Source organism: Oryzias latipes, chromosome 16, assembly GCF_002234675.1.
Source record: "Oryzias latipes chromosome 16, ASM223467v1".
Taxonomy (NCBI): domain Eukaryota; kingdom Metazoa; phylum Chordata; class Actinopteri; order Beloniformes; family Adrianichthyidae; genus Oryzias; species Oryzias latipes.
Window position 1 is genome coordinate 26473248 of NC_019874.2, and position 19926 is coordinate 26493173.

General features: G+C 39.0%; 1 protein-coding gene across 1 annotated transcript; it reads right to left on the minus strand.

Moving 5' to 3' along the window:
• Nucleotides 1–892: 892 nt before the first annotated feature.
• Nucleotides 893–18557, minus strand: LOC101174621 (brevican core protein). The gene is made up of 15 exons (XM_004078467.4): nucleotides 18415–18557; nucleotides 12425–12507; nucleotides 11596–11988; nucleotides 11293–11467; nucleotides 11004–11131; nucleotides 9270–9563; nucleotides 8333–9190; nucleotides 7517–8206; nucleotides 7001–7249; nucleotides 5735–5839; nucleotides 5487–5645; nucleotides 4704–4786; nucleotides 4453–4597; nucleotides 4193–4375; nucleotides 893–1319 (listed from the first exon to the last, which is right to left on the minus strand). Exons 1-15 carry the CDS (start codon nucleotides 18417–18419, stop codon nucleotides 1204–1206), a joined length of 3666 nt encoding a protein of 1221 aa, XP_004078515.1. The 5' UTR covers nucleotides 18420–18557; the 3' UTR covers nucleotides 893–1203.
• Between the last annotated feature and the right edge of the window lie 1369 nt (nucleotides 18558–19926).

A 19926-nucleotide genomic window follows, 5' to 3' on the forward strand; every position in this document is an offset into this window, starting at 1 on the left:
AAAAACTACGACAGACATGTTTGTGCCTGATCCTGTTATCTCATCTTCCCCATACAGGGACAGATGAATCATTCCTTTGAACAGTCCGTGCAGATTCAGTGCTGTGGGAAACTCTAGACACTTCTAAAGTCATTTCTCAAAACTGTCAAAGACAAAGATGCAGCACTCTCCTATCCACAGACTCATAATGCAGATATGTGCGTCTGTTGAGTTAATGAAGGCATCCCAAAACATTTCTTCTCTTGATGTTTTTCCACATCTAATCATGGAGATTATATCTAATTTCTTCTTTGAGATTATCAAAAAGGTTTTAGCAATAAACAAAGGCTTTTTGTTTATTGCTAACAACTGTTTACACGCCAAAGTAACTGATACGTTTAAAATAAAACGATTGTATGTCGATTGTTGTCTAGATTCATTGAGCATAACATTTTTAAAAAACAACAGAGAACGTTACATAAAAAAACTGATTTAAAATCTTTTCCACTAATCCTTTTCAATTTTTGAGCTGAAATACAAAGAAGAATGCTTTCTGTGCAGCAATTTGGTGCTAAAAAATGTTTTAAAATTGATAGAAATCATGCAAATGTAAATGTAAACACTGAAGATTTTTTTTAACCTAAAAAATAAAAGCATTTATATGGCAAAATAAATTAATTAATTTAAGTTCAGAACCACTTACATTGTGATCAGTCTAAATGTCAATCCTCTATTTGAAGATGATGACATTTTATGACATAATTATAAAATAAACTGCCTAATTTATTCAGGACATATTTAATTTAAGGATTTTCTGAAAATGAAATTCTTACTTGGTCCCTTTTTTGTGGAAGTGTCCTGAAAACACGTGTTTGTTTCATGATTTTCTGACATTTTTCAATGAGACAGAAACCAAATTTAAAGATTTTTATTTATCAAATTCATAAAAGCAGGTTTTACTAATGTTTCACTTGTTAGACAAACTCTTTCTGCTTAACTGGATATTTTTGTATTATATTTGGATCAAAGCGCATTTAAAATGTCCAGGAATATTGAACATGTGGTCTTCATAGGACTTCAAATTTAGGATCTTGTTTTTTTCCTTTAATAAATTTAAAATTACACTGAAACTCAAAAGAACCCCCCTGTGAGGCACAAAGAAAGTGAGTCAAAACAATAAATGAAAATGTTGCTTTGAACAAAAACAAAACAACACGGACAGTTTTAAATATTCCATTTGATATCCCAGAAAAGCGGGCCGTCTTTCTCAGCAGCGGCACCAATGACATCCTCATGCTGGTCCGGCTGTGAAGTAACAGAGTCCTCCTGAGCTGAATGAGCTGCAGATAAGAAAAAAAAGAGTTTTTGGAAATAAAGCTGTCACGGATCATAGGTTGAAAAACATTGTTTTCAAAAGCACTGATACAGATCCTATTTTCTTAAGCTTTAACAGGATAAATGCAGCACTAAGAGGGATTAGCAATGATCTTTCTGTCAGATTTTGACACTTGGCAAGAAAATATCATCTGTCACTCTAAGAACTTTATCGTTCCAACCTGATGACATAACAGTGCTGAAAAAAATATGTTCACAAAAGAAAATTCTGTTTCTGAGACCACTCCTACAGCACAACCTCCACTTTCTTTCAGATTTTTAAGGAATTCATTAAAAAATGCCGCTTTTTTTTTTCAGGTGCGGTTTCTTTCGTCACCTATCAATCAAGATAAAAACATGAAAACTACTGGAATAATTATTTTGATCCGTTTTCCCTTTTGAAATATCTTATACAGATAATATTCCAACTTGTTATTTTTTATCATAAGCAAAACTACCTTAAATGAATTGAGACAAATTGCAATGCAAAGCATGATGGGAAAGGGACAGAGAGAGAGAAAAAAAATCTTAATTTTAATTCTAATCTTCATGTACTCTTAATAAGAAAAAATGAAAATTGAGCTGGTATATATATATATATATACTAGGGCTGCACGATATGAGGAAAACTCGCGATATGCGATATTGGTAATTAATATTGCGATAACGATATAATTTGCGGTATATAAACAAATAGCAAAAAAAACAAAAACATAATTTCCATTTCACTGCAATAGTTTAAAAATGATACTCCACATGACCCTTGTCGACGTAGGAGGCAAACATCAAACATAAAAGGGCTCATCTGATTGATCAAAAACGTAAACGGGTCCTTCTGATTGGTTAAATGCATAAAGGGATTTATTTCATTTGTTCAATATTTCAAGCTGCCACGAGTTGTTTTAGCACATTTAAGGTAATCATTTATTGCGATTTTTGCCGTCTTTTGCGGTATGCATATTGCACAGCTTGATTTCGCGATAACGATAAATTTGCGGTATATTGTGCAGGCCTAATATATACATATATATAGATATATGTATATTCTTTTTGGGTGGGATTATATAAGTTTGCTTCCTTCCACTCCCTTTCAAGCAATCTTTGATTTAATTTCTAATTATCCTAAGTTTAAACATCTTTGTATTAATGTATGAATGCTGATTGCATTGTTTTGTGAATTATTCTTGCTCTGATTGCTTGAAATAAGCCATTTCAAATAAAAATAAAATAAAAGTTGAGTAGTTATTAATCCAACCTCAAGGTACATGAGAGATGTGCCAGAACTAATATTTCTAACTTTTCTGAACGTTTTAAGATATTTATACACTTGAATTCTGAACATTTCTATTAATTGCAAATGTTTGGATATTTAAAAAGTAATTCTGTTCAGCATTTCAAACTCTGAAAAATGTTTTCTTATTATTTTGACTGTTTAACATAGTAGAGTGCTGAGTCTTTGAAAATAAAGGGGTATCGAACTGATCATTGAAAAACTGCACACAAAAATCCCCTCCATCTAAAACTAAAATCATCAAAGTTTAAGTTATAAAACAAAACAAAAAAAGGCTTCTAAATCCAGGAATTAAAAACTGAAGTCATTAAAGGAAACACATACTTCAAAATATATTATACTAGGATAATATTTGCTTTTACATTCTGTCAGATAAGAAGAAATGTTAGTCATAATTATTGTCTTAGTTTAAAATGTAAAAAAAAAGACCTAACAAAAACTGGAGGATTTCAAAGAAGCATGCTGTAATTTCTTTTAAAATTTAGAAGATTTTTGAGTCTTCTGTCTAAGTCCGTGTCTCAAGTAAATGGTAAATGATAAATGGCGTATACTTATATAGCGCTTTCTACCTTATTACGAAGGCCCAAAGCGCTTTACAGTCAGTCCCATTCACCCAGTCACACACACATTCACACACCCATTCACACACTGATGGCGGCTCTGCTGCTGAACACTGGCGCCAACCTCCCACCAGAGGCAAGGTGGGGTTCAGTGTCTTGCCCAAGGACACTTGACACATGGACGTGCAAGGCGGGAATTGAACCTGCAATATTACGATCATGGGTCGACCGCCCTACCGCTGCTCCACAGCCACCCCTTAAAAGAAATTACAGCATGCTTCTTTCAAATCCTCCAGTTTTTGTTAGGTCTTTTTTTTTTACATTTTAAGTCTTTGGCTAAAGCTTGCAATCAAGTCTCAAGTCACATGGTTAAAATATACTTCGCTACATATTGTCCAAATAAGACTTTTAATCATTATGTGTCCGCTTTTAAATAATCAACAGTAAAAATAAGGGGAAAACAGTTTTTTTGGCATCTGACAGTGATGTTTCAGAGGTAGGAAAAGACATAAGTACGTTTTAACAGGTTTTTAGTCCTTAAAATCATAAAGGACTTTCTTTTCGGTCAAACTAATTCACTGTCATGATCCCATACTAAGCAGAAGAAGCACAATTAAATTGCACTAGACTCGCTTTTGTGAACCGAAAACATTTTTTGCATATGGGTTGCACAAATGCTTAATCCTCCTCATGAGGCTAAAGTGCATCTGAAGTTACCAAACCTGAATTCCAGGTAACAAACCCTGTGTCCTCTAACTCTTTCACAGAAAAGTGTGCATGAAGCACAAAGACTGAAACATAAAATGCAAGAAGAAGTAACTAGGAAATGGCACAAAGGGAAAGTGATAAGTGAGCAGACAATTAAAAATCAATTTGGTGTATCTGTGTGTCTCTAAGATCTGGGTAAGTATTTATTATATAAAATAATTTTACCTATAAGAGCAAATATTAATTAATGAAAAAATAACCCAACATGTGAAGAACTCACTTGGAATGCAGGTGATCAGAGGCTCCTCCCACTGACCGCCAGGCAGACACGTGATGACAGGGTTGAGTTTTTGCACGAACCCCTCCTCGCAGTAGTACCGCAACTTGCTGTTGATCTCATAGCGTTGACGCTTTTTTCCAAAAGTCTTAGCATGGTGAATGAGGGGGGGTTCACCGCAGAACGCTGTTTGAAGGTGGATACGTGATTTTTATCACACCTTAAAAGATTAAAAGAAAAAAGAAAAAAGAAGGAGAACTCACAGACACCCTTCTTGCAGGTGTATGACAGGTGGTAGTTGCACGGCACATCGCTCCAGCGGCCGCCATCGTGCCACACCATCACCGCACAGTCCTCGCCAGACAGGAAGTAGCTGTCAGGCTGCCCTTTAAACCAGTTGTCGTAGAGCTAACGATACAACAGGAAAATCTAAAGTATTAGTAACTTAAAAAATAGAAAAAATCAAACCTTTAAAAAAAAAATTTCATTAAAACAGTAAAAAATATAAACTCACCAGAGGGTTTCCGTCTGACCAGCGGAAGTCTCCCTCAATGGTTCTGTCATTCAGTCCAATCCACTGATATTCTCTGAATTTGTCTACGTTGAATAGCAAACATTTTAAGATTATTTTTGAGTCTTCATAAAAACAAGCAAAAACAACATCTTTTTCTGGATCAGACCATAAAAGAACAAATGGATTTTGATACGTTTCACATTAGAAAACAACAGAAACGCTGCTTTTCAAACTGCCAACACAAAGTGTCCACAGGAACCCCAGGAATGTGAGATCTTTATCTCATCGCTGTGTTGCCAGACAAAATACCATCACACGTTTTTAGAAAAAAATGTACGTTTCCATAAGTTGAAGACACAAAACACCTTCCTGTCTTGTCTGGACAAATGTAGCCCCTTTAGATCTTTCATGAGTCTGACAGGGAGGAATGTTCTGGACAAAGATGACTGATTTGATGCTGCCTGCAGAATGTGGAACTGGGCCCTTCCCGTTATTATTGTGGCTTTTGAGGATCCGCTGGGATCTGAGGTTGACGTTCAGTTGGTTAAAAAGTGTTCTTTAACTTGTTACCGGTAGTGTTTCTGAACCGGCATGTCCATAAAAGCTCAATAAGCAAGCTTAAGACATGCTGAGGTTCTCTGAGTGTTTCTTCAGTTAAGTTCTTAATGTATGTGGGGGAAAAATCCGAAAAGGGATTTATTTTCTTGTTTATTGTGGCTTGAAGTATTTAGATCAAACTAATAACATATTTTACTTTGACAAATCCTCTGTAAGGTCTGTTACCGTTGATATAGCCCTGTTCTTCAGGGGTCATGACAGAAAGCAGATGTCCTCCGCACATGCGGCAGTGCTGCTCCGCCGCCTCCCAGCTCTGCCGTTTGCTGAAGTGACGATAGCAAAAGCTCTGGAACTTCTCCCAGCCCGGCTCACACTCCTCCACATCTGACATAAGGAGTGCAGGAAAAAAGGATGAGGAATTGCAAAACGTCTGAGCTGGTGGAGAGCAGGATGTTCGAGACAAAAGCTGATACCTGTCTGACAAAAGTCCCCGCTGTAACTAGGTAAACAGAGGCACCGGATGGGCTGAGTCTCAACACAGGTGCCGCCGTTCCGACACGGGTTCTCGGTGCAAGAGTCTGCAAACACAAAACAATAAAAATAAAGGAGCAAATCCACTTTCTTGTTCAAATCATTTATGTTTCACTTTTTACCAGCCTTGCAGGTGGTACATTTTCTTGTTTCTGCAGCTTTTGTAACTGTTTCAATTTAAAGGATAAGGCCAGCTGGTTACCTTTGAATGTTTTATTGTTTAGTGTTTTTATCTATATTTTACTTACTTTTACTTACTTTGGCTTTTAGAAGTGTTGTATAAATAAAACTGTTTGATTGGTTGAACACAGCCCATATACTGTGGTCATGTAAATACATTTTTTTGTTTGTTTTTTTAGGGCAGAGTCACATGGTAAAATAATAAATAAATAAGTAACGGTATTTGATCTATTTTGATATGGTTAAAGATACATATGTCTCAACTTTTTGTGACTTTTTTGGTGTTTGTTTTTCTGTTGGGTTTAAGGATTGCATGTCTTTTAAAAATTTGTAAGTTTTGATTTTTGGGGGTTCATTTACTTTTTTAAATTGAATAATAAAACCAATCTTTGATGCAGCTAAAGCTGAAAATTAGCAAAACAAAGAAAAAAAAGCAATATTACATTTAACCACCAGAGGGCAGTGCCACCCCATATTTGGTGAGGACTCTTCTCTCACACATTATACTGATTTCCAAATGAAGTAAAAAAAAAAAACTTAATCCAAACTTACAAATTAAAGTTTTTAAAAAAAAAGAAAGAAAAACACTTCATGTAACAAAACAGGTCAAATTGAATTTAAGATTTTCAGAACAAAGACTTTTTAACTTTCAATCAAACCTGTTTCTAGCAGTTTTTATTTTTTTTGCATTTAATTATATATGATAGATACTGTATCAGATAAGGTGCATTCAAATTGAATTATATGTTCTTAAAAAGCATTATTAAATGCAACAGATTGGTACAAACAAATCCTTTATGCCCAAAATCTCGAAAACACAACTTTTTCTCAAATTTTAAAATAGAAATGAGTTATATAACATAAAAAGACAGTTTACTTGCTCTAAGTAAAATCCATTTTATCTTGAGACCAAAAACAAACTGAGAAAAAGTCCTAATGTGACATTTCTAGAAAGAGATTCCTCTTCCAGGGCAGTAAAACCCACTAAAACCACACCAGCTGTCTTCTTGTTTGCTGAGCTCAAATACCTGGACTGTCTCCGTGTCTCGTAGCAGAAACCTTGACAGCAGGAAGGGATGGGCCCATGACTGCCTCCCCCTCCGTGTCTTTTCTAAAGGTCCTGGGGTGAAAGGTGGGAGCAGCAACGGTCTCATCCCCGCCGTCTGTTGTGAGCGCTGAAGTGTCCTCCTCTTTAGGACGCCATGTGCACAAGTTCACTGAGGGCTCGTCTGTGCTGTGTTCCCTCTCATCATCATCATCATCTGTAGGTTCATGCTCTGTGGAGGAGAATCAGTTATATCAATGAAATAATTCACAGTCTGTCTCTAAATAAAAACGATATCCTCTCTCGGTAAGGAAGACGGACATTTAGAAAACGATACAGTCTAGGTTCTGATTAATTAAAGATGTGCAAGAACTTGATGGTTAACAGTTGAATGTATAGATGAATAACTAGAAAGAATTTGTAAAAAACAACAATTAAGTGATGTGAGTCTTGTTATAAGGATAAATGATGTGACCGAGAGGATGAGAGCCAGCTTTACCCTTGGTGTTGTGCGTGGTGATGTTCTGCTCATGACCGTCTTCATCAAATCTCTCTGTTCTGTGATCCGGATCAGAGTGAGATTCCTGATCCAGATCAGAGCGAGATTCCTGAGGCGTGAAGGTGGAGGAGCTTCGATCCCAGCTGTGTTTAAGAGCAGGATGAGATATGGGAGAAATTTTCATCTCCGGTGTTAAAGGAGGATCAGTGACATCCTCTGAGAGAGTTATGTTTGCCATAATGAGTTCTGGTTTCATGTGTGGATTTTCTCCTGACGATTCCTCTGACCCCAGTCCTTCTCTCTTCTCTGATCTCCAAACTTGGATATCCTGATTTTCCTCAGCAGCTTGAAGCTCAACTGAAACGCTGATTTCTGGCAGGACTGCTCCAGCCTCAAGGGACCTGACCTCCACCTCCACAGAGGGTGGAGACGGCGTTACAAAGATGGGAGAAGCCAGCAGAGTGAACGGATGTTGCTTGAGGACAGGAGCATCAATGTTGGCGCTTGAGTAGTCTGTGACTTGGATCACCTCTTCTGTATAGATTTGAGTGGGATTCATGTGTCCACTTTGGTCTGTAGGATCATATGATGCTGCGTCTCCTGAAGCGCTGCCAACTTCAAAGTCCCTGTGGTCCACAGAGACGAAGGACTCTGATGTTATAACCGAGGGTCCGTGAGTGGGATCAAAGCCTGCAAAAAGTTAAAGAATCAGGAATTTTTTTAAAAAGTGATGATTTAACTTGCATTTAAATAGGGGTTGGGAGGCAAAAAGTCTAAAGACAAGCAGGGGTTTCTTCAGATTTGATTGTAGCTCACCTGAATCAGGAGTCATGCTGACTTCAGCAGCAGCAGCGCTGCTGAATCTGTGACTCTCTGTTTCCCCTCCTGGAGGAGGATTTGCCGTCTCCTCATCTGCTTCGTGGCTCTCAGCTTCGCTGTGATCAAAGCTCGCAGACAGAGTCACAAAGTGAACCTCTGTTCCCTCCGTGTGCGATAAAGTCGTCACGGCGAACATTTCCTCTGTAGAATCAGCTGTAGCTTCTTGTAGCTGCTCTGGAACTATAGACTGAGTTAAAGATGAGTGATCCAGATGAATGTGTGAAGTGTGGTCCTCTTGGGAAACAGGGAGATCTTTCTCCTCCTGATGCACCTCCTCTAGCTCAGATGTGGCATTCAGCAGTAACAGAACCGGGCTTTCAGTTTCAGAAATGTCTGTGGGATCCGTGCTTTCATTCAGATGTGAAGGGACATCCTTATCAGTAACTGAGATGTTGAGACGAGGAGAGGAGGTATCAGGATTTTCATGAACTGCATCTGGGCTGTGTGATGGTCTGGGCTGATAGGACTCAGGGTGGCTGGCCTTCTTAACCTCCTCATCGGTGTTGTGGGTGGATGGGCTTTCTGGATGCTCAGAGAGAGGAACCAGAGTCTGAAAAGGCTCTTTCGTGGAGGATGGATCCTTATCAGAATCTTCTGTTCTGGACTCAGCATCAATGGGATCCTCCTCTGTGGGATTTGTCGTCTGGGTACTTTGCATTCTTTCATTTTGGTTGAAAAATGCGTCACCAATACTGACATCTTCCTGAGTTGTGGAGAAAAGAATATCCTGGCCAATGTCTTCTGGCTCAGTGGCGAGGAAATCCAGAGGAGATTCCGTGTAAAAGCCGTGATAACCTGTTAAAAAAAACATATAAATGCTATTCCTCCTCGAAAGAAGTCAAACATATATTTCTTATATGGTTTCCGTTCATACTTCTGAAGCAGTAGACGTCATGCTGGGAGTGATGCTCAGGGAAACCTGTCTGGTTGCTGTATTGATAAAGGGTTTTCACTCCTGGTTCTCCTCCTCCACAACGCTCCGTGGGGGTGACAATAGGGTACCTTACGCTTCCGTCTGCCAGCCAGCCTGGACTGCAGTGATCCAATCCATCATTCCAGGCGGCGTAGAGCTGAGCGGTGGTGGCCAGCTCCGCTCCGTGACTCACACAGTAAGCCTTGGCCTCCCCGAATGTGAAACGCTGGGGGGCGGGGCCAGGAAACACCTCGCCTTTAAAGAAAAGGTCAATTAGTGTCTGTTTTTCATTCCCATTTTCATCTCCGTTATCAGTATTTTTCCTACCTTTTCCCACAGTTTCTGATTATTTTAATTTAAATAATACAGAAAACAATGCTAGGATTTAAATAGATGAAAAATGACCCCCCCCCCCCTCATTTATTATAGTAAATGTTTTGGGATTGAATTAAACAAGGAGTATAAGGGAACAGCAAAAGTTTTAACGATTACCTACTTTATCACTTCAGACACAAGTTTTAAATTTACAAATTTACAATTCTGCATTATGTAATTATTTTTAAACTATAGAATCAGAAATTCATATGACAAAAAGATCCCCAAAGCTTAAATAAAACCATGGTTTCAGCTTTAACATCAAGAATATAAATATTAATGTACATCCATTTTTTTTTAAAATTAGTCTCCCTCCAGAGTTGCTGCATTTCGAGAAGTTCAATACTGCCATTTTTTCCCCCAAAAAAATCAATCAAAGGTTTATTAGAAATATAAAAAAATGCTGCTTGTATTTTGAATCATTTAAAGACTTTCTTAAAACCTAACGTACAGTAATGCCTTATTCTCTTCCTTTTTCTTATGAAAGTCTAAAAAAATACAGTAATAATTATTAAAAAAATGCATAGAGGTTTATCTGTACTACAATATGTGGAATCATCAGCCACATCTTAGAGTGAGAAGCTTTTAGTTTTTTGAGAAGAGCTACAGATTTGTTAAGTATATAGTATATAAATGACTTTTATAAGTAACATAATCTGCATACATTTTGGATAACTGACTTACATTTGCCATGTTGATTTCTAAAATAGTTATTTTTACATAATAATTTAAGTAATTTTCTTTGTCTCGTGCTTTATTGATACTTAATGATTCTTAATTCTGTCTGATAAAAGCTAGGAACCGGATAATGATAAATCATGCAATAAAATGGTTATGGTATAATGGGGTGGGATTATATAAGTTTGCTTCCTTCCATTCCCTTTCAAGCAATGTTTATTAATATGTCTAATTATCCCCAGTTTGATAGGTCATTGTATGAATGTGTAACTGATGATTGTATTGTTTTTGTGTACTATTCTTATTTGATTGCTTGAAATAAACCATTTCCAAGTAAACCTGCAGATAAGCATAACCAAAGATTTAAAAACTATTAACTTAATGTGACCTTAAAATTATGCTTTTTCTAGGGGGGAACCTGCAAAATTTGCATTTACTATCTATCAAATTTACTGATAGATTTTATTAGAAACAAATTATAACTCAATAAAAGTATGTATGCTCACAACAGAAAATGAGTTATTTGAAGCATTAATCCTGCTAGCAATGTTCTCATTACATCTTCAAATTATATAAGTGAGAAAAATGTAGAAAAAAATACAAAACATAATCATCATTAAAGTTTTATGTGGGTTGACTAACCTTTAATGTTCTCCACATAACAATAAACGTCATAGAGCTCATCAGACTCTACCACTCCATAGTTCCTCACTCCTGGCATGCCGTCCATGTCTCCAAAACAGCCCTCTCTCGGCCTCTGAATGGGATATCTGCGGTGAAAACTGTGTTTACTGAAGTTGTTCTGACAAACTCAACACGGCAGACTTGTAAGCAGCTATGCTTGTTGTAAAAGATAAAAGAATGAATGTAACTTCCTCTAAGGTGAAATGTAGGAAATGGTCTACTGGAGCATTTCCAGTTGGTGTCGGACCTCACTGATAGATCTGAGAGCCAGCCTGCGTCACACTGCTCGTATCCGCTGTGATAGGCTGCTAGGAGCTGCTCCGGCGTGGCGATGTCAGCCCCGATCTCTCTGCAGGCCTCTTTAGCTCGCTCGAAGGTGAAGGCGTAGCGGCTGGATGCATCACGATAATGAAACACCACACCTAAAAATTAGGTGAAAAATGTCATTTTACCTTCATTTTATTCAAAAAAAAAAAAGAGAAAATCTTTGGAGTTGGATCTAACGTTTTTTCTAGAAGTCATAAACGGAGATTCTGTGTAAAATCCTCACCTTTCACCACAATCTGAGCCATGTCGTGAGCGTCCTCCAGGCCCTGCTGCACCTCGCAGCGGTAGAAGCCGGTGTCATTCTGCCTCAGGCTCTCCAGGCGCAGGGTGAGGTCTGCAGGGGAGTGGGCGTAATTGAGAAGCGTCGCTCTATCTTTGTAGGCCTCGCTGACCTTCACTCTGTCTCCACGGGCCACCAAGATCTCCGTCTCTTGACTATCCCTCAGGACACTCCACTTGATCCGGGGAACGGACAGGACGGCGTAGCGGCCATTGGAAGGAGGGGACGGTGGTGGGTGGGCAAGTGACACCAGGCAGGGTAACGTCAGAGCACCACCCAGCACCGCAAGGACAGGTGGGCTGCTGGGGATGGTCACCTGGAGGAGTTTTGAGTCATCTGAGAAGACAAAAACATTTTATAACTCATGTTTACCATAAATAAAATGCTTTCTCATTCGCATATATAGCTAATAATACTACTGTCCTACTAAATAGGCTCTGTGCTGTACGTATAATTTAGAAAAATTCCCACAAAAAACTTCTAACATTTAACTAACATTTAAATAAATTTTAAAATCTTTGCTCGTTCTGTAGAAACCTGTATTCTTATTTTTTGCTCTCTAAATTTCTCTATTTATTGCAATAATTATGTTAAAAGTTGAAGAAACATCATGTTTCAGTTGTGAACTTGAAAAATTCTACAGCCTTGTGTTACTGCAATAAGTTAATAGACAGCAGGAGGAGATGAAGACCCCAAAGTACGAGAGGTCACCGTGGTTTGATGGAGCAGCAGATGCCTGTGGTGGAGAGGACGGAGAGAACAGGGCACACACCTGACTCTGTGGGGGGAGCAGAGGACGACGGCGGGACGAGAAAACAGATGGCAAACAGCAGCACAGTCGGAGATGCATCCAGTCTGTGGGACATGAAGAGAAATTTGATGATGGAGCAAAAAGGAAAAACTTTTAGTAAAGTATAAGTTAGAAGTTTTTCTTTGTCTTGATTGAAGATATAAAAAAGATTTTTTTTTTTAAAACAGGGTGGGTCAGTGAATATAAAGATTAGAGATGTAACAAATACAAATGTTTATAAAAAATACACTTTTTTTCCTTTCCTAGAGAGAAAAAAAAAATGCATATTCGTAATTAAAAGACCACTTGAAACTTTGAAAATAGATCAAAAGATGATCGGAGTGGGACTCAGACCTATTTCCTTCAGCTGGCTTTTAAACTCAGTCAAACAAACATTTACCCCAATCATTTTTTATTACATGAATTGTTTTTTTTTAACTGAGCAGCAACTTGGATCAAAGATTGTTTTAAAAATGTGCTATATGAGTAAAGTTGACATACATAAATACATACTAATGACTCTTAGAACAGGAAGTCTTCACTGCTTCACCTATTTTTTTTGTGTATGTTTAATTGGAGCAATAATTGTGATTGTATCACAATTATTATTCATGTGAAGAATAACCAGGAAATGTAGCTTGTCAATTACATAGAAAATAGAAGGTAAGCTGAACTGTGTGTTTTGGTATTTGAGTGACTTGAAGGACACAAGTTGAGAACCTGGTGGGTGGAAACGGCTGCTTTGGGTTTAATTCCAGATTAGGGTTGGGGTTAGGAACTCAGTTGTGACTGTTAGCATGGAAAAGGAGTGGGAAGAAGTAACTCCCACGGGAATACGTGTTTGCAGGGACAGACAAACAGACTGAGACAGACACAAGAAGTGCCTGTGTGTCCTTGGAGCATTTCAGCTACTGTGAGGCAGACTTCAGGCTTTGCAGAGTGTGACCTGAATTCTGATTCCCCTGAACACTTCCAGGCGGGTCAGGCAGAAGACCAGCTGCCAGAAAAGCTACATTTACATTTGTAACACTTCAGCTATTCTGAAGTTTGTTCACTTTTGCCTTTTTGTTCTTGAGATCAGAATAAAATTATGTATTATGTTTTCTTGACTCTGCTTCCTACCTAATATAAGACTTTTACACTGACAGACAGGGAAATGCAAAGTTGTGGTGTTTTTACATTGCATAAATCTATATATTTTAATAATAATATTCCCTTTTATCATTTAGCTTTTAATTTTGTTGGCATTCATCCATTTAAACGAATTGAAACATACAAAGTAATTTTTAAAAGTGAAGGCACATCTTAGAAACTGAAGAAATGTACATGTGTTATTTTATGATGTGACTTTAAAACATCATTAAGCATGTTTGCTTCCAAACAGCTGCTTTTTTTTTAGCTTAGATTTAAAGTTTGTTCTTTGCATCTCAGTTCAGAAACAGGCTCCTGCTCAAAATCAAGTTCATCTCACCAGTTTATCCTTTAATTTTCAAAATAAAAGCATTAAAAACTGATACTCTGATGACAAACGACACATGTGCCCAGGGGCGGAGCTGCGTCCCCTGCAGCCAAAACCTTTGCCCCCCCAAGTTTTGAGAAAATATTAGTCTCATTATTGACAACAATGAAGAAAACATCAATACAAGCTTCTTTAAGCATTGCAAAAATAATGAATAAAATTAAATATAACATTAAATTACTTAAAAGTAACTTTGTTTAGGTAGGAAGGTGCCCGAGAACATAGAAAAACCCACGTATAAACATTAAGAAGCATGCAAACCATTGCAGCATAAAAAAAAGACTTTAAGCTTAAAGCTTCCTATCCAAAAGTTTCTAACACTAAACCTTTTGACAACAATTCCTGATTTCAAAGAGGAGCCGCTATGCTATTTTCCTGTAGATCTTGCAACGTCTTTCCTTTCTAACCGTCTGGTTCACTTACAGAGCTTGAACGCTGAGCTGAGCGCCGCTACATTTCTATACAGCAACAACTGTCTAACGGTGGGGGGAGAGGAAAAAAAAAGGTTTTCTCCAAGTAAAGGAAGCTTCCCAGGCAACATCCCAAGAGAAAAGATGGCCGTTGAATAGCCAGCAACATTACCTTGAGGGAAATGGAGGTTTGGGCCAAGAAAGGATGTTTGATCACTCAGTTTGCCCGAGAAGGTCATTTAAGGCTGCAGGGGGGAGATATGGAGGATGATTCTTTGAGGATTCACAAATGTTTACCTAATTTTATCTGATCTCTAAGCTAGTTTTTCAGTGGACAGTAACTAAAAAGAAAAGAAATTTCTTCTAAAAAAAACTTAACATGTTATATTAAAGTTTAGGCATATAGCTAAGGTTATTTTACACTTAGGAAGTTAGTGTCTTGATATTTTGATAAGTATTGCTTAATTTTGAAATTGTGTAAGGTTATAACCACATTAGTGGCCAAGTGGAGGAGTGTCCATCCTGAGAGAGGGTAACTCGGAGTTAAAATGACTGAAAAAAGAGAAATGACACTCAGCATTAAAGTCCCGCTCCAATCATTTTCAAAACTTTCCCCTTTCTTCTTTTTATTATGTCGTTTTTAACCAAATTTAAAAAAAATGATCATCATTTTGTGAGCAGAACTTCTTTTTTATTTTTTAGTTATTTGAATTAGGACAGTGCATATTAAACAATTTTTCAGCAGCTGCTTTAACATAAATATGCCAGAGTTCGCACAGGAGCTAAATTTCATCCGTTGTCCTAGGGCAGGATAAAAAGTTCAACAATTACATTTACAACACAATAAAATAGCACAATATTAGAGGTAAAAATATTTACAAAGTTATTACAATAAAAAGCAAGTCTAAAAAAGTCCAAGACTGTTGGTGCAAATTAAGCCTGCCCCCATTTCCCATCATCCATCTGCTTACACTCTCTCCTGGTAGCTTACAGCTCCTCACAACCCCAACCTAACATTACCGGTGCAACAAAAAAGACAAGCAATATTGGAGCTATCTAGATGTGTAGTTTTGAGCCAGATGCCCGCTCAGAGGAGGAAAACAAAGAAATAACATGTGGATGCATCAGAATGGAGCAGAGCGGGGAGCTTGTGGCCCACAGCACTGCTATGAGGTTTTTAAAATGTTTTTTTTTTTTTTTTGTCTACTCCTGATTCACAGCGATGTGAATCCAAAATTAATCAGAAATGTAATCTTAATTTTCTTTATATATGTCTTCCATCATGAGAAATATGCAACAAGAACACGTCAAAAAACACCAAAATCAGGATCTTCCTCAGAGTGGGTCTTTCAGGTTTGGATTCGGAGGTTAAATGACCAAACGGATGCAGCTCACCGCTCCTTAAGCGATGTGTCCAACATGGAGAACCCATTTCTTGCACTCAAGTGTGTGACAGCTCACTTTTTTTTTTACTATGACAAAAGCCTGAAAATGCAAACATCAATCTCAGATGTTATAGGATTCAGGATTTAAATAATTACAGTGGTTTGCTTTCATTTTCCAAATTCACACTTCAGCAGACTCAACAGCTGTATGCTCATGCAGTAAAGGAGCCTGTCGAGGGCTCAGTTCCCAGCCGACCCAGTCGGGCCGTCCTTGGACAAGAACTTAACTCCACATTACCGTCGATGCTCTCATCCGTGTGGGAGTGTGAGTACCTTTGGGTAAAAGTGTCTAGTAAATGTAATCCAATGCTTTGCAGCACAAAAATTCAGGGCTGATTGAAGTTGTCAGCAGTTGCCTTTATAACCTTGGGAAGTAAATAATAAGTTTCTTTCAAACTTTCTCAGTTTCTCTTCCTGTTGTGTCTCTACTGTCTTTGCGTTTTGTGTGCATGTGATGCCAACAAAAAGACATGAAGCTGCTATATCAAAGACATTTTTTTTTAAATAAAACGTGCCAGAAAAAGAAAAGAGTTCTCTGCTAAAAGGCATTTTCATTTATAGTTTTAAATGAATAATAACTGTCTGTGTATCTATTCAGGTAAAATAATTTGTGGACCGTGTGGAGATGGGTATCAAATCATGCGAGAGGGAAAGACACACAACACTTTCCAGCTGTTTTGATGGTGACGTCAACTGAAATATGAACTTTTTTCCATTTAACCATTATAGGTTTTCTTTACCTTGTCTCTCCATCAAATTTAGCTTAATATAGATTGGATGATTTCTTAACAAAAAAGTGTTTGTGCCTTAAAAAGCAACAGTAAATGGATGAAAACTTTCTTTAATTCTTAGATAGAAAGATTCAATAGAGGATTCAGAAGGTGAAAGAACTCTGTGACCCTAGCAATCTTTCTCATCCTCAGATTAAAAGCACCAAAGCCCCCCCCCCCCTCCCCCCCATCATGTCAGTCATTCAGATTGAGAATAGGTGCGAGACCACGAGCTGAGTCACAAAGACACCACTCTGACCTCCCCTACAACCTCCGTTTTCTCACGGCAAGGACGGCCTCTGCTTTACAGAGTCCCGTCGCTCCGGCCCACCAGTCCCTCCACTCACGCCAGCTCAAAGGATGTCCATCTCCAGGGGCAACCTCCACCTCCTCTCGCCGGCAGACACAAGAAGCAAGGAGCTGCCGGGGAGGGCTGCGGGCAAGGGAAACCTCTCAGAGGAAGCAGCAAGAAAGGAAAAAAGGCTCTGTGCAGCATGAATGAGTTCAGAGTGAGATGTTAAGTTCACAGGAATGATCTGGAACATTTCACCAGTCAGCTTCAAGCTGCAGCCAGCTCTCATTAGCCGTTAGCAGCTGACTTTTTCTGCCAAGAGGAAAACGGACAAAAGCTCTGATTTGAAAGAATTGAGCTTCTGCTGAATTGGGCAGTTTCAGCCGAAACGAGACTGAATGTAATAGAGGATTAAAAAATTTTCAAGAGTACATAGCTCAGTCAGGATGAGAAGAAACTCTACTGCAAATTAAGAGGCTTTATTCAGATCTCATAGAAAGCAGCATCAAGAGAAAATCAAAAACATCCATAACTCACACAGACAAGCCCAGATTAATGAAGAGCAATATATACCTGCATTCATTGTGAAGCATTCAAACACTTCATAACATAAAATGTTTAGGAGACAAATATGTAGAATAATCCCAACAGATTATTCTCCAAATCCTCCAAATCCAAATCCTTCTGTGAAGATCTTAAAATATCTGCAGTCTCTTGTTCCGGGTGGTTCCATTAAGGAAAGTTAAAATAAGTCATCAGAACAGTTTTAAGTGCTTTGCCTCAATTCTCTAAATTTTAAAAAGCCTCTTGCATGTGATAATTTAAAAAACTAAATCCAGATGAACTTTTTCTAAACTTTTTCTGCTGGATCTTATAATCTAAGGTAGGTGGATGTTTTAATTGTCCGGTAAATGTGACTTTATTGTAATGCCATTAATCAGTCTGTGCTTTGTTTTTTTCCTTTTTCAAACTGGTCATCCTGACAAACTCTTTCATATAACATGTCAAATCTTTGGTTTCAGAGTTCTGTAGAGTCAAATGTTTATCATCATACCCAACATTACAACCTAAATTAATTTATTGCCACGACTGCAGTTAGTGTATCCATTTAATTACATTGTTTCAATCATTGACATAAAAAAATACTTTGAAGGCTACGTTTTTGTTTACATTTTTTTAACATTCAGAGTTAAATTGTTAAAAACACCCCAAAATGGTTTTATTGATTCCATGACAACTTTACTGTGAAAATATTTTTTAGTACTTACCAGTCTAAAACTATTTAAAAACTTGACTTAAATAGATACTACAAGGCAATTTAAAGGTTTAATGCAACTTCTTTTTTTTAGCAGTTTCACAAAAATATAAAATAAGTAACTTTTGTTTGGTATGAAACTTGCTTTTATATATATATTTCTCTAAAATCGTCAGGAAACATACGCACCTATTTATTCTTCCTTTACTCTATAAGGCCGACTAAATAAAACTATATAAGTCAACAGCAAACCCTGAGCGTTCCCGTTTTTGGATCCTTACTTCATTGTTGGCGTCAGTTCTCGCTCTCTCCAGGTTTTCTGCAGAACAGGTGCGGCTCTGATCTCTGGACCAAACGTCGTCCTGCAGCTCCTTCACGGAACGTTTTGCGAGTCCTCCAGGATGAGGTGAACAGAGTCAGAACCGGGATGAGAGCAGCTTTAAAGGACCGATCACCCCACCACCACCACCACCCCACTCCCACGCGACCTTCCTCCTCCTTTATTCAAAGCTTGGAAAACAGTTCAACCAAACGCATGCAGACACATGTCTTCTCTTTAAAAAAAAATAGAAGGACAAATATAATTATATTGTACCCACAAAATGACAAACTGATATAAACCAAAACATCTGAATAAATGCGGATTTCCTCGATTTTGAAAGATCATGCAGTAAACATTATGGCCTCCAGGGGGCGACAATACAATCAAGTTGGTGCTGCAGCAGGTTTTTTTTCCTTCCAGAATTATAACATCATACAGAAGCAATCATAAACATCCAAATCAACCAAAAATAAAAAGATAAAACAAAAAACATCGAGAAAAATACATCAAAAAACAACAACAAAATCATATCCTAGGAGTTCAACAGAATGTCATCAAAAAAAGGTGAAAAGTACTATTGCATTTTTTTCATAAATATAAGTGAGCAGCCCTTGGTAGGGGGGGTGCTTGGACATCACTGCCAGCAAGCAGCAGATGTCCTCCTAGCACCCTACCCGCCAATTTTAATCGCACCTTAGACATTTAGGGCCCCTTTGTGGGGAGGGTGAGGGGACGTCACTGTGAGTAATCAGGAGATGTCCCCTTAGTGCCCTACCCGCCAATTTTAACTGCACCCCCCTTAGTACACACACCCCTCCCCCCTCAATATATACATCCCAGCATAAACACACACACATGCACACACACACCCTCTCAAACACACATCCACGCACACACATTTTGCAAGGAAGGTGGGACCTAGGACCATCTGTCCCCTACCTCTTCCCTGGTGGGGGGTACGGGCCCCTTTGCAACGGCGGCCGTGTCCCCGGGGTGCCGGCTTCCTGGGCCCGGCGGTGCTCTCTCCGCGCGGTGGGGGGGTTCACATTACATCTGAGCCGGGGGTGTTCGTGTCCCTGGGGGGTGGGTTCTGGTCCTTGCTCCTGTGCGCTGGGCCCCGCCAAATTTCCAACTGTGGCCGAGCCTGGTCGGGCCATATTTACAACACCCCTTGTGGGCCCTCTTTTTTCCCCGGGGTTCCCCCCTCCTGGGCGGGGGCGGCGGGCCCCTGCCTTGCTCCTCCCTGGACCAACCGTGGGCCGGGCGGATGGCTGCCTGGAGTGCGGAGCGGGTCTCCCTTGGGGGGTCCTGGCTCGTACCTGGGGTTGGGGCGGGGGGGATGCCCGGAACTCCTAGGTGGTGGTGGGGTGCTCGTCTGGGGCTGTGGGCGTCTTTCTCCGGTGGGGCCCTGCGTTGGGCGCTCCCGGCGCGGCGGAGGGGCTGCTCTCCTGGTTGGGCTGGGGCGGCGCTC

Bases quoted from the DNA above. Each gene is read 5' to 3' on its own strand.
- LOC101174621 (XM_004078467.4), bottom strand. The intron at 5,840-7,000 runs GTATTTGAGCTC...TTGTGTTTGCAG, and splicing joins GAGACACGGAGACAGTCCAG to ACTCTTGCACCGAGAACCCG. The intron at 1,320-4,192 runs GTGAGTTCTTCA...TCTTATCTGCAG, and splicing joins TCTGATCACCTGCATTCCAA to CTCATTCAGCTCAGGAGGAC.